The 11,694-nt window shown below is 41.8% G+C and overlaps 2 protein-coding genes across 2 annotated transcripts in view; both read left to right on the forward strand.

The window, feature by feature from the left end:
* The window catches only part of LOC116038616 (cytochrome b-c1 complex subunit Rieske, mitochondrial-like), a 23,581-nt gene extending 18,703 nt beyond the window's left edge, over positions 1-4,878 (forward strand). The window contains exon 4 of the transcript XR_004102139.2: positions 4,866-4,878. The gene's annotated coding sequence lies outside the window, so the exon portion shown is untranslated. The remainder of the gene's footprint in view (positions 1-4,865) is intronic.
* uri1 (URI1 prefoldin like chaperone) overlaps positions 1-5,465 on the forward strand; it is an 18,448-nt gene extending 12,983 nt beyond the window's left edge. Inside the window, exons 4-11 of the mRNA XM_031283142.2 lie at positions 1-77; positions 1,284-1,375; positions 1,466-1,529; positions 1,684-1,870; positions 1,976-2,219; positions 2,356-2,507; positions 3,101-3,326; positions 4,683-5,465. The exon at positions 1-77 is cut by the window's left edge and continues 59 nt beyond it. Of these exons, the coding sequence (XP_031139002.1) occupies positions 1-77; positions 1,284-1,375; positions 1,466-1,529; positions 1,684-1,870; positions 1,976-2,219; positions 2,356-2,507; positions 3,101-3,326; positions 4,683-4,871 (1,231 nt within the window). The 3' untranslated portion in view covers positions 4,872-5,465. The remainder of the gene's footprint in view (positions 78-1,283; positions 1,376-1,465; positions 1,530-1,683; positions 1,871-1,975; positions 2,220-2,355; positions 2,508-3,100; positions 3,327-4,682) is intronic.
* Positions 5,466-11,694: the final 6,229 nt, after the last annotated feature.

Below are 11,694 nucleotides of genomic sequence, written 5' to 3' on the forward strand. Positions count from 1 at the left end.
AGCGTTGCTTGGCGACAACTGGTTCGCCAAGTGCTCTGTCAAGCAGGCTCAGAAAGTTGTCGATCACAGGATGAAATGTGAGTCTTGTTTTTCAAAAGACTGCTTTCCTGTCCTCTCTCCAAAAGAGAGGAGTCATTGTTTGATTTTAATGGAACCGCTCGACACTGCCGTTCTTCATCCAGCAGAGGGTGTTGTTGCATCAAGCTTGTCTGAAGAATCACTGAAGTGACAAACTTACTTTCAGCTGAGCCGTTATTTGCCATACCATTTTGGAAGAAACTTTTGAGATGCTTGTAGAATTTAGTCTATTTTAAGGATATGTTAAGTGGACTGTAAAGCTGCTTCTAACAACTGTGCTGAAATCTTGGAGCATGCATGATTTTAGGCGTACGCGGGGTACTCGATTTCATATGTGGTTAAAGGGCCGCAAGCCGCAAGTCACATTCGCATCACTTATTTGCTGTGCTGCTCTTGCACTCATATATGACATGCCGCTGTTGTCACTGCCGCCGTTGTAAATCTTGTACGACCAGTTCATACCTTTTCCTCTCCTGTGGTCAAATCAAGTCCTGTAAACGCAACACTATTGTTTGATCGAGTGCAACGACGTTTCTGAAGAAAAGAAAGGTATCGATTCTAACACGGGTTGTGTGTCTTTTCCCCGCTGCTCGTTCTAGGTCTGAAAATCTCATATCAAGTTAAATGGGCCCAAGTAACGATTTATGATGTGAACATTATTAGAGTGTTTAGTGAAGCAGAAACATGCTGCCACAGCCCATCCGCAGCCGTCTGGCATCCCCTCCCCCCCCCCCCCCTTTCCTATCTCCTGACCCTGCCCACCCCGCTATTACAGAGCTAAGTGCTGTAATACAAACATAGCTGGCTGAAATGTGTCAGACAGCGGCTGAGTTGTCAGGCCTTCTGTGTTTGACCTTTCCTCACTTCCAGTTGATGCACTGACTGGAGGGGCTCCCGATCGCCATGGAAACAAGGGCCCTCTGCTGCTATTAGTGAAAAGGCTTAATTGTTGTCTAGATTTAATGATCCGGAGTAGTATTCAGGGCAGAAGATATTATGAACTGTTTGTGTCATCATTTTTCAATTTCTTTCCCCCCCAACTTGTTTAGGATTTTAACTCTTTAGCAGCTGATTGCCATTGGTATATTAAATGTTCCATTTAAATCTCTGTTAGCCTGCAGCCAGTTTCTGCACATTGGCTTTTGTCAGTCTGCTTCAAACTCTCCGAATGCACATTTTGACGATAATGTACCTGTTTCCTGCAGACGTGAAGCATGAACTTGATGATCTGACAAAGACGATGAAAAACTTTGAAGCCAGAGTCGGGCTCGCAAAGGATTTGGAAACCATCTCATCCGTATGTTGCATTACTACAAGTCGTCTCCCAGATGAGATATTGCATGAGCCAAAGATGGGGACAGATGTATTGACTTTGCTTCCTTTTTAGAGTAAAGGGGACTACGTTGACATCAGAGAAGAGACCGGAAACAATGACGCTGCTGTCACAAAAGGTATCTTCGTCAGCCTTTCTTCTGTCTTCATTTGACTTTTTTTTTTTTTTTTACTAATCAACGTAAGCTTAGTTCTACACCAAACTCAAGATTGAGATTTAGGCTGAGAAAAGTATTTCAGGAATTTCTTTTCCGTCTCGCCTGCTATTAACAGGAAAGCAAAGAATAGCTCGCAAACCAAATTCTATGCCCAAGATGGATGCTGTGTTGGATCTTAAAGAGGAGAATGAAGGAGAGAGCGGAGATGGAGGGAGCAGAAACGGCACCTTGACCGAGGAGGAGTTGTGGGCTAGATTGGATGAACTCGAGAAACTGGAGGAGCTACAAGACGAGCAGGACAGGTAGATGAACACACTCGGGGGCGTCGTCTTAGTAGCCGTTGATAGTTGCACATTTTCTGATCTCGGGCGAAATGAAAATGTCTCTTGGAAATGTTTCTTCTCCAGATTATCTGATAATGCAGACATGAATGGCGAGGACACGTCATCCATTTCCTCAGAAGAGGAGAAAGAGGGAGATGCTGCACCCCCGGTAAATGGACTGAGTCTGAAGCCCAGCTGGACCTCCAGGCCTCACAGCAAAGCGCCGCCGAGCGCAGACAGGAAAGCGGGAGAAGATGACGAGGAAGAGCAAGAGGAAGGCAGCTGTTTGCCTACCATCTTTTTCTCTCACACCATCGAACCCAAGAAGGTAAGAGTGATAAATCACTTTGGGTATTTTACAGATTAGTTGTTAAAGATATTGTTTCTTCTTGTCTTTATATTCTGCAGTTTAATGAACTGCTTTGGCGACTTTCTCTTCAGCCTGTCTCTGTCTTCTGCTTCAGGTGAGGATAAACACAGGAAAAAACACCATGTTCAAGTTCAGTGAAAGGAAAGAGCAGAAGGAACACTCGAAGAAGAAAAAGAAAAACGGCCACAACAACGGACACTCCCATCACGAACTTCACAAAATCACAACACCAGTGGACATTTACAGGTAAAAACAAACACTAAAGTCAGACATATCCCAATTCAACCCATGTGTTGTCTTCCCGTTGACCAGGAACTCATTTCTTTTTTAACTGCTTTTGACGATTTTTAAAAACGTTTTTGTCACTTTTTTCAACATTGTTTTTAATTTTTTTTTAATTCATGGTCAATAAACCTAATTTAAATCACATCATACCTAATTTTTGAGTTTAAAAAAGCTAAAATTATGAATTATTTTGACTAATATTTAAGATCAGAGGATGTTGAGTGAATCACAGACGAAGTTTAATTAGGATACTGTTTTAAAACCGCTTAAACATTTATTTATTTTTTCGAATGCTATGAAATGGAAGTATTAATTTTACCTGCAAGGAATGTTGTATGGGTTCCATCCAATGGGCATGCATGCATCCAAGTTATTTTGGGGCAATGTGGTTGTAAGAAACCCATATTTCTGATATAAAAAAAATCTTTGAAAACGGGTCAAATTTGACCCGAGGGACAACACAAGGGTTAAAACCAGCTGATTTCAGTTATGAGGTCTGTTTGAGGAGGTTCCTCTCCTCTGATTGGTGAAACTGGTCTGCTGTCTTTTGTCAGGTTGTTTGTGGATGTGAAGAATGGGGAGCCCGTCCCCAGGAAGTCCATCCTGAAGTCTCGCAGCCGAGAGAACAGCGTGTGCAGCGACACCAGCGAGAGCAGCGCCGCAGACTTCGAGGAGCGCCGGGTGATTGGACGCAGCTTCAGCCACGACGAGGCGACGCACAGCGACACCAGCGATGACAGTCCCACGGCGGTCCCACTGCACCCCGCCAGCCGATTTGAGGTAAACGACACATGGTTGTCTTGTAGTTTTACTTCTTAATGCCTTTTTGTCTGAACAGATCTCAGTCAAGTTTCTTCGTACAGTCTTTAATCTCAGTTACAGTGTGAAGGAATCTGCAATATTCCTATATTATGAAACAATTTACGAAAATTGCACCTTTGAGCCGCAGATCCCTTATTGAGAACATAACAAAACTCCCACAGAAGCCTCTTTAAGTTAAAATAGGAGCTCTAGGGCCCCTGGTTAGCTCACCTGGTAGAGCAGGCACCCGTATATAGAGGTTCACTCCTCGACGCAGCGGCCACGGGTTCGACTCCGACCTGCGGCCCTTTGCTGCATGTCATTCCCCTTCTCTCTCTCCCCTTTCAAGTCTAAGCTGTCCTATACAAATAAAGGCCTAAAATGGCCACAAAAAAATCTTGAAAAAAAACAGGCAATATGAACAAGAAAATTCAATTCAGTTTTATTTATAGTATCAAATCAAAACAAGAGTTATCTCAAGACACTTTACAGATAGAGTAGGTCTAGACCCCACTCTATAATTTACAAAGACCCAACAATTCTAGTAATTTCCCCAAGGGCGAGGAAAGACTTCCTTTTAGGGAGAAACCTCGGACAGACCCAGGCTCTTGGTAGGCGGTGTCTGACGGTGCCGGTTGGGGGTGTGATGAACAGTGGCAATAACAGTCACAATAAAGATAATGGAACTATGACTAGAAATAGTAGTTGTAGTAGTTCATGGCGTAGCAGGGCACTGCAGAGCGTAGCAGGGCGTAGCAGGGTGTAGCAGGACGTAGCAGGGTACTGCAGAGCGTAGCAGGGCGTAGCAGGGTGTAGCAGGACGTAGCAGGGTACTGCAGAGCGTAGCAGGGCGTAGCAGGGTGCGGAGCAGGACCACAGCGACAGCTGCAACCATGATTTAGGTGCCACCCTGAAAACACGGCATTAAAACAGTATAAATACTTTTAAGACTCCTTTTGGGGTCGCAGTAGGTCAGTCCGTAAGGACTTGGCTTGGGAACCGGAGGGTCACGCGGTTCAAGTCCCCGTGCGGACCAAGTACGGAGTGTAGACTGGTAGCTGGAGAGGTGTCAGTTCATCTCCTGGGCACTGCCAAGGTTCCCTTGAGCAAGGCACTGAGCCCCCAACTGCTCGGGACGCCTTTAATGGACAGCCCCCTCACTCTGACACCTCTCCATTAGTGCATGTATAGGTCATGAGCGCGTGTGTGTGTGTAATAACTAACAACAATTTCCTCTTGCAGGAGGAAATAAAGTATGTCTTAATCTTAATCTAAACCATCAGTCAAGTCATAGCACATCAACGCCGGTTTCTTACTGCGATTTCTCTCGTCCAGGCTTTTTCCGGTACAGTAGTAGAAAAGGACCCGATGCCTTCAGCTGTCCCCCATCTGACCATCGCTCCACCAGCTCTGCCGACCATACTGGAGAGGAAACAGGAGGAGGTGGCGCCTGACGTCATCCCGCCCCAGCAAGCCCCGAAAAGGGTGTCCAAGTTTAAAGCTGCCAGGTTGCAGCAGGTGTGACTGTTAACGAGCAAATATCCATAGTTCACAATAACTTTTTGATGCTTTTTAAAAGCCTGTTTCTTTTCTACAACTGATGAACTGCACAAACCACCCTCTCCTCTCCTCTTCTTTCTTTCACGTGTCTTTCACTTCTGTCCATACAGGATTTCTTTCATTGAGTAGGACCTTTCATTTCGAAAAAGTACAGTAGCAACGCCTTGTGTGTACCACTGCTTTTTAACAAGTTCCAAACACTAGTAAATGCAGTCTCTTCTGATATCCGCTCCTACAATATAAATGGCACTTAACAATTTAGTCTATCTTTCTGTGGGGCTTTTTTAAGCAGACTGCTGTCTGTCATATGTTTACCTGTCTTCTGCTTTTCTGTTGATCAATGTTTTTGCCGGCTTAGGCTACACTTAGAATCAGTCGCCTTGTTTTGTTTCTTTTTCCAAGTCATGATTAAACAGAATTAGGTGTCTGCTAGCTCTCATATTACCTTCTCTCGACCTGCCTAATGAATGTATGTATTCCTTTGTGACGAGCTTTATGTAAAGACAAAAAAAGAATATTGATGGAAACTAAAAGGAAAATAAACGATTTTGGCTACAAGTCTTGTTTCCTATTTCTTCCTTGAAAGAAAATATGATCTTGTTCTTCTGGGTCTCTTTTTCATTATGTTCTGCTGACAGGCCTTTATTCTGTATCTGAATATCAGTTTGGAAAGATATTCTCAAATAGTTTCTTACACTGCATAGTAAAGGTACTGTATGTGATAGTAACACGTTTGCTCCTGATATCTAGTGCAAATTGTTTCGGTCTTTAAACAGCTATTACCAGACACTGACTGAGCTAATATGGTCTCCTATAAATTATTGTTACTCCTTGTAAATTTCCCGTTGTGCATTTAAAATTTGAAGAGCTAAGGAAAGCACCCTCCCCGTGCCATATTGAGCCAAACTTTGTAAGCGAACAATAACATTTCATCAAAGCTGTATCACAAACTGAACACAAAATGCCTCTTCCAGTTATCGAAAGCACAATATAAGTGCAGCCTTAATAAGAAAGAGGGAATTTCCAAGCCAAGCACTCTACAACATATCAAGTTCTGCCCGAAAACAAAAATGTAACTGCCGAGGAACGGAAGAAAGTCTTGATTTAGAGTCACGTTCAAGTCATGTTCATGGTTGCAGTCAGTGATCTTGAGGAAAAGCATAGTGTAAAACTGCTGTATGATTTGACATGGATGATGGGATGTATTCAGATCCAGTACCAGTACAACTATATATAAATATTCCATTAAGTAAAAGAATTCATACTTCAGTAAAAGTACATGAGTATTTACAGCAAAATGTACTTCAAAAGTAAAAAGAAAAGTGTGGCGATATATTATAAACTTAGAAATTTGTTTGGTAGATTATTTCTCTGTGGTAACAATGCTTTTTGGCAATACATTTTATACTGTTGGAAAACCTGTTTAGTTCCCTTTCAAATGGTGCCCCATTTGTAAGGAACATGCAGTTGTGGGATGAGCAGCAGCGCTGAGTATGTGGGTTGCGCCCATGAAACATTTGCCAAATCTTCTCTGCCAATGCCAAACAGCTTATTCTGCCATTGACTCGTTTGGTGTTTGGTGGATTGGATGATTGAAGTTTGAAGAAACAAGATATATTGGCAATTTAACAATTTATTAATTTCACAAACAGGAGCCTCAGTAGCGTGTGGAAGAACCATACACAGCCACAACAGCCTGGCACCTCCTCCTCATGCTGGTCACCAGCCTGGTCACACACTGCTGTGGGATGGCATCCCATTCCTCAACCAGCAGTCCTGACCTCAACCCCATTGAACACTTGTGGGATCAGCTTGGGCGTGCTGTTCGTGCCAGAGTGACCAAATCAACCACGTTGGCTGACTTGCGACAAATGCTGGTATTTCCTTACTTTATGTGCTAAGTTTATATGTGAGATGATTAATAGTGAAGGAAAGAAAAAATATAATATAATCTTTGCCTTTTTATTATTTTTAAAAACAAAAATATTTTCACCTCTTTACACATTAAACAGTTAAATAAAACCATGTGAGAAGTGGGGAAATGTTTCTTTGGTGGAAATGCTGCCGACTCATAGACGTCTGAAACATAACATAACAAAGGGTTTGTAAGCCAAAAAGGTTGGAAAGCACCAGTTTAACTTTAACAATGTGCTGTATTTTAAAAACGTATCATGTATATTTTTCTTATAAAATCCTAATCTGAAAAGTAACTATAGCTGTCAAATAAATGTAGTGGAGTAAAAAGTAGAAAGCAGCAGAAATAGAAATATAGTACAATATAGTAAAGCACAAGTACCTTCAAATTGTATTTTACTTGTATAAATGTACTTGTTTATTGTTGTTTATTACTTTGAGGTTATATGACATTACTGGTATTGGTATGGCTCTTATGTAGATTTATTTAAATCTACACACATGTTAAACACTAATTCATTATTGTGGGAAGTATATATATATATATTTTTTTTTATTCCTTCAAAGATGACTTGGGTGGTTTTTATTTTCACGTGTATATAGTCGAACTAATGATTCATTGTTCCTGGCCGCTGACAGTTTGGTTTGGTTTGTTCTATGTTTGGAGTTTTTAGGAGATTAATAAGTTTTAAACCAGGGGATTTTTTTTCTTCTTTAGTGAACTTAAAAATCGCTCTGGACTGAGCTGTGTTGTTTGATGTAATTTTTGGGGCAACTCATGCACACCACTGTACTTCATCTCCCCCACAAGCAGCTTTAATTAAAGCTGTGGCTTGTGAGTTGAAAGGCTATCACTCCCCTTTATAGTTAACTGGTGGGAATGCAGGTCTCTGATAAGAAGCTTTTAAGCAGGTCCTGAGGTGACTCTACCCCCCTCCGCTTCATCAGGATTATTTCTCCAATATGAAAATCCAGGTAGCATGAGACAGATTAGGCAACGCTTAACACACTAGATTTGTATTGGTAAGACATGGATCAATGGTTTAATGTAGGTTAAGCTGTGAAGGTATATGCTGGAACATAGTGGAACTACATTACAAAGAAATCTAGCATACAAACTATGTAATGGGCTGGAACACACACACACACACACACAAGATCTACATTTTAGGGATTAAGAGGGATTTTTAAGAGTTGTGTGATGAAGGATTCAAGCAGGTATTGTTGTCCAGACAGGTGCTTGGGCCTGAGAGGGGGAGAGGAAGAGTTGCACTTAGCTCCAAATGTCAGAGGAATGGATTAAACCAGCATATCTGCTTCACTGCTATTGGAACGTACGCTATTAAAGACCCAGCCACAAAGTGTCTCATACTTACATCATTTACACTCACGCCATCAAGAGGAACTTGTTGAAATCCCAGGAGAGAAACAAATGTTCAGGTGACCCACGATGATGTGACAGCTCTGCAGCTACGTGACATTTTGATTCTGCTGTTTCCATCCTCAGATTCCCCTCAATGTCTTTCAGAGTTAATCTCAAAACGATTCAAAATATCACTTTGATTTTTGTTTATGGTCCTTCTTAGGTTTAGTGTGTCTTAGAATAGTTATCAAGACATCACTCAGATGTTCGGACAACAACTAGCCTATAGCTGTTAAATAAAACGATTAGTCGATTGAAAGAAAATTAATCAGCAATTTTTTTTTTTAAATAATGAAATATTTTTCAAGTAAATTTTCAAGCAAACATGTCAACAATTGTCTGGTTTCAGCTTCTTTAAAGGTCCTATGACATGCTGCATTTTTTGGATGCTTTTATATAGGCCTCAGTGGTCCCCTAATACTGTATCTGAAGTCTCTTTTATATAGGCCTTAGTGGTCCCCTAATACTGTATCTGAAGTCTCTTTCCCGAAATTCAGCCTTGGTGCAGAATTACAGCCACTAGAGCCAGTCCCACAATGAGCTTTACTTAGGATGTGCCATTTCTGTGTCTGTAGCTTTAAATGCTATTGAGGAGGAGAGAGGGGGGGCAAGGTGGAGGGTGGGGGTGTGGCATTGACCAACTGCCACTTTGCTTGTTTGCAAGCCATGATGTCTCTCTCTTTCTCATGGGCGGGCCAAATTCTCTGGGCGGGCAAAGCAGAGAAAGGGGAGGTAACCTTTCCCCTTATGACAGCATAAAGGGAAGATTCCAGATCGGCCCATCTGAGCTTTCATTTTCTCAAAGGCAGAGTAGGATACCCAGGGCTCGGTTTACACCTATCGCCATTTCTAGCCACTGGGGGACCATAGGCAGGAAGGGGAACACATATTAATGTTAAAAAACCTCACAAAGTGAAATTGTCATGCCATGGGACCTTTAAATGTGAGGATGTGCTGCCAATCTGAAGACATCACCTTGTTCTCTGGGAATGTATGATTGGCTTTTTTTCCTACCATTTTTTTCTGATGTTTTATGAAGGAAACAATTCATTGATTAATTGAGGAAATCGTGAAATCATTGGTATAGTCTACGTGATATGCAGGTATACGCAGTATACCCATTAAGAAAGCTCCAGGATTTCCATATACCCACTTAAAAATGCCCAATGACACGCAACAACATACTTTCTATTCTATTTTTGATATATTTTGAATTGTCAGTGTTTTTCTTCTTCGCATAGGCTAAATAAAGGTATTTCCACCGTAAATTGGTGCATAAAAGTGTTTCCGAATGCAGGAAATGAAGTCTTAATAATGAAGTCTCAAAATAACCCTGGGGGAGGACACCCAGACCCCCCACTATGATATGCCCCCTCTCCCTCCCCCAAAGGCAGATTCTGGCCCATATATATATATATATAGGCCAATATATTTATATACAGTACAGTATACCCACTCCAATACATTAGACTACACCACTGTGTGAAATAATAATTGGTTGCAACTTCACACGTGACTACTTTTTTTTTTTTTTAAACCTTTATTTATCCAGGTAAGTCGATTGAGAACAAATTCTCATTTTGCAATGACGACCTGTCACATTCACACAGTTACACATTCATACCTGGAAGTTGCCCAGTACAACCACAGTCTGATCTGCTGGCCACTGAGCAGTGGCGGTTAAGGGCCTTGCTCAAGGGCACCTCAGTGGTGGTAATGAGGGAGGGACAAGCACTAGCTCTTTCACTTTCCACACCCAGATTTTTTTTATGTTGTCAGTCTGGGGATAGAACCAGTAACCTCCCGGTCACAAGCTCGCTTCTTTAACCATAAGACCACCACTCCTTCCGTTTCAAAATAGCTGGACTGCTTACAAACCTGTAGAAGTAAGAAGAAAAATGTAATGTAAACTACAGCAAATCAAACCGCAGCATCAAAACCAAGGACCCGGTTGCTGTGTTGTTGCTGAATGTCTAAGAATTATTTTTATTTTTTTCTGTGAGGAATATGTTTGGAATGCATTCACTTATTCAGAGTAAGAAAACTCTTCCTTACTTTGGAGGAGAGTCTGCAGTGAAGGTTAGCCGGATGCTAGAAATGTGATAGATGTTACAAGCATCCAATTAAGCTTTCTTAATAGAGCCATTTACCAAGTAAAATGCTGAATCACTGAGGTTTAGTCATCCCTTCTTCCTTTACACAGTATGCCAACAAACAGTTTGGGTACATAAAGCAATATGCTGCACAATACACAACACACAGGATCAGTCTGCGTAAAAAAAAAGAAATCTGCATATTTGTGTCTATAAAGAGAAACAAAATCATGCCATCATTACATGCGAATCCATCATGCTTTAACAGAAGTTTTCACAGAATATAAAAGTACTACTCTTGCAGGTAATCGCCTTAACAAATTTGACATGTGTAATACCACGTGATACCTTCAAATGCACGCATCTCGGAAAAAGGATGGATGAGGTCTGAGTCCTGGAGACAGCGCATTTTACGCACGGTGCCAGCGTGTTACACTTACACACCAGCGGCCAGATGAGGGAGACATACGGCTTCGGGACATGTCGAAGTATCCCGAGTAATTTTTGATAAGATTTCATTACCTCTTTCTTCAACTGGAAATACTACAGAGCAGAGCGCACCGCAGACGTCGTCTGGTGAGAGCGTTTATAGATTGCTTTTTTGTTGTTGTTGTTGTTGTTGTTTTTTAGAGAGAGGAGGCGTACAGTTCAGTGGGGGGGGGGGGGATCTGGGTCCGACTATGTGCTGGGCGTTTATGATAAAGCGTGTGAAGCGTACAGACAGTCAGTCAGCCAGCCAGCAGTCAGTCATTCAGTTCACCATCACTCTCCGCTGAACTCCAGCTGTCACCTCGGGTCCTCCGCGCCTCCTCGCATCGGCCAGGTAAGAGACATCACCGATTCAGATTTACTCAGGGCATTTGTGAAAAAAAAGTGAGTGAGTTTAAGTTTCTGATGTGTCGGATTCTGATAGACACGCGTTCCCCAGAGCTGGAGCGGGGGGGGGGTGGGGGGGTGGTGGTGAAAAAGTAAGTCATGGCGAAGGCTAAAAGGCGACTATGGAATTCCATTCGATACGTTACCGGAAAAAAAAAATTGAAGAAGAATGCAGAAATCAGCAAATGTGTTTCCTGGGTGTTCCTTTGTAGGTTACATAGCGTATGTTGTGTGTACAGTAGACCGTGATCCTGATCCATGTCATGTTTTTAATACGACCTTTTTTAAAATATTATATTAAGTCATCATGACGTTTGTTTGTAATGTCATATTAATGTCTCATACAATTAAGAACCATATCCCAAAATAAAAAAAAAAGTACCAGACACGCCAGACCTCATACAAAATAATGGGCCAATGAAGTTGTGTGAGACTGAGAATAATGATGCAAGGTGTCTGCACACTGCAATGTACAGTTTTC

The sequence above is a fragment of the Sander lucioperca genome, chromosome 7 (assembly GCF_008315115.2).
Source record: "Sander lucioperca isolate FBNREF2018 chromosome 7, SLUC_FBN_1.2, whole genome shotgun sequence".
Classification (NCBI taxonomy): Eukaryota; Metazoa; Chordata; class Actinopteri; order Perciformes; family Percidae; genus Sander; species Sander lucioperca.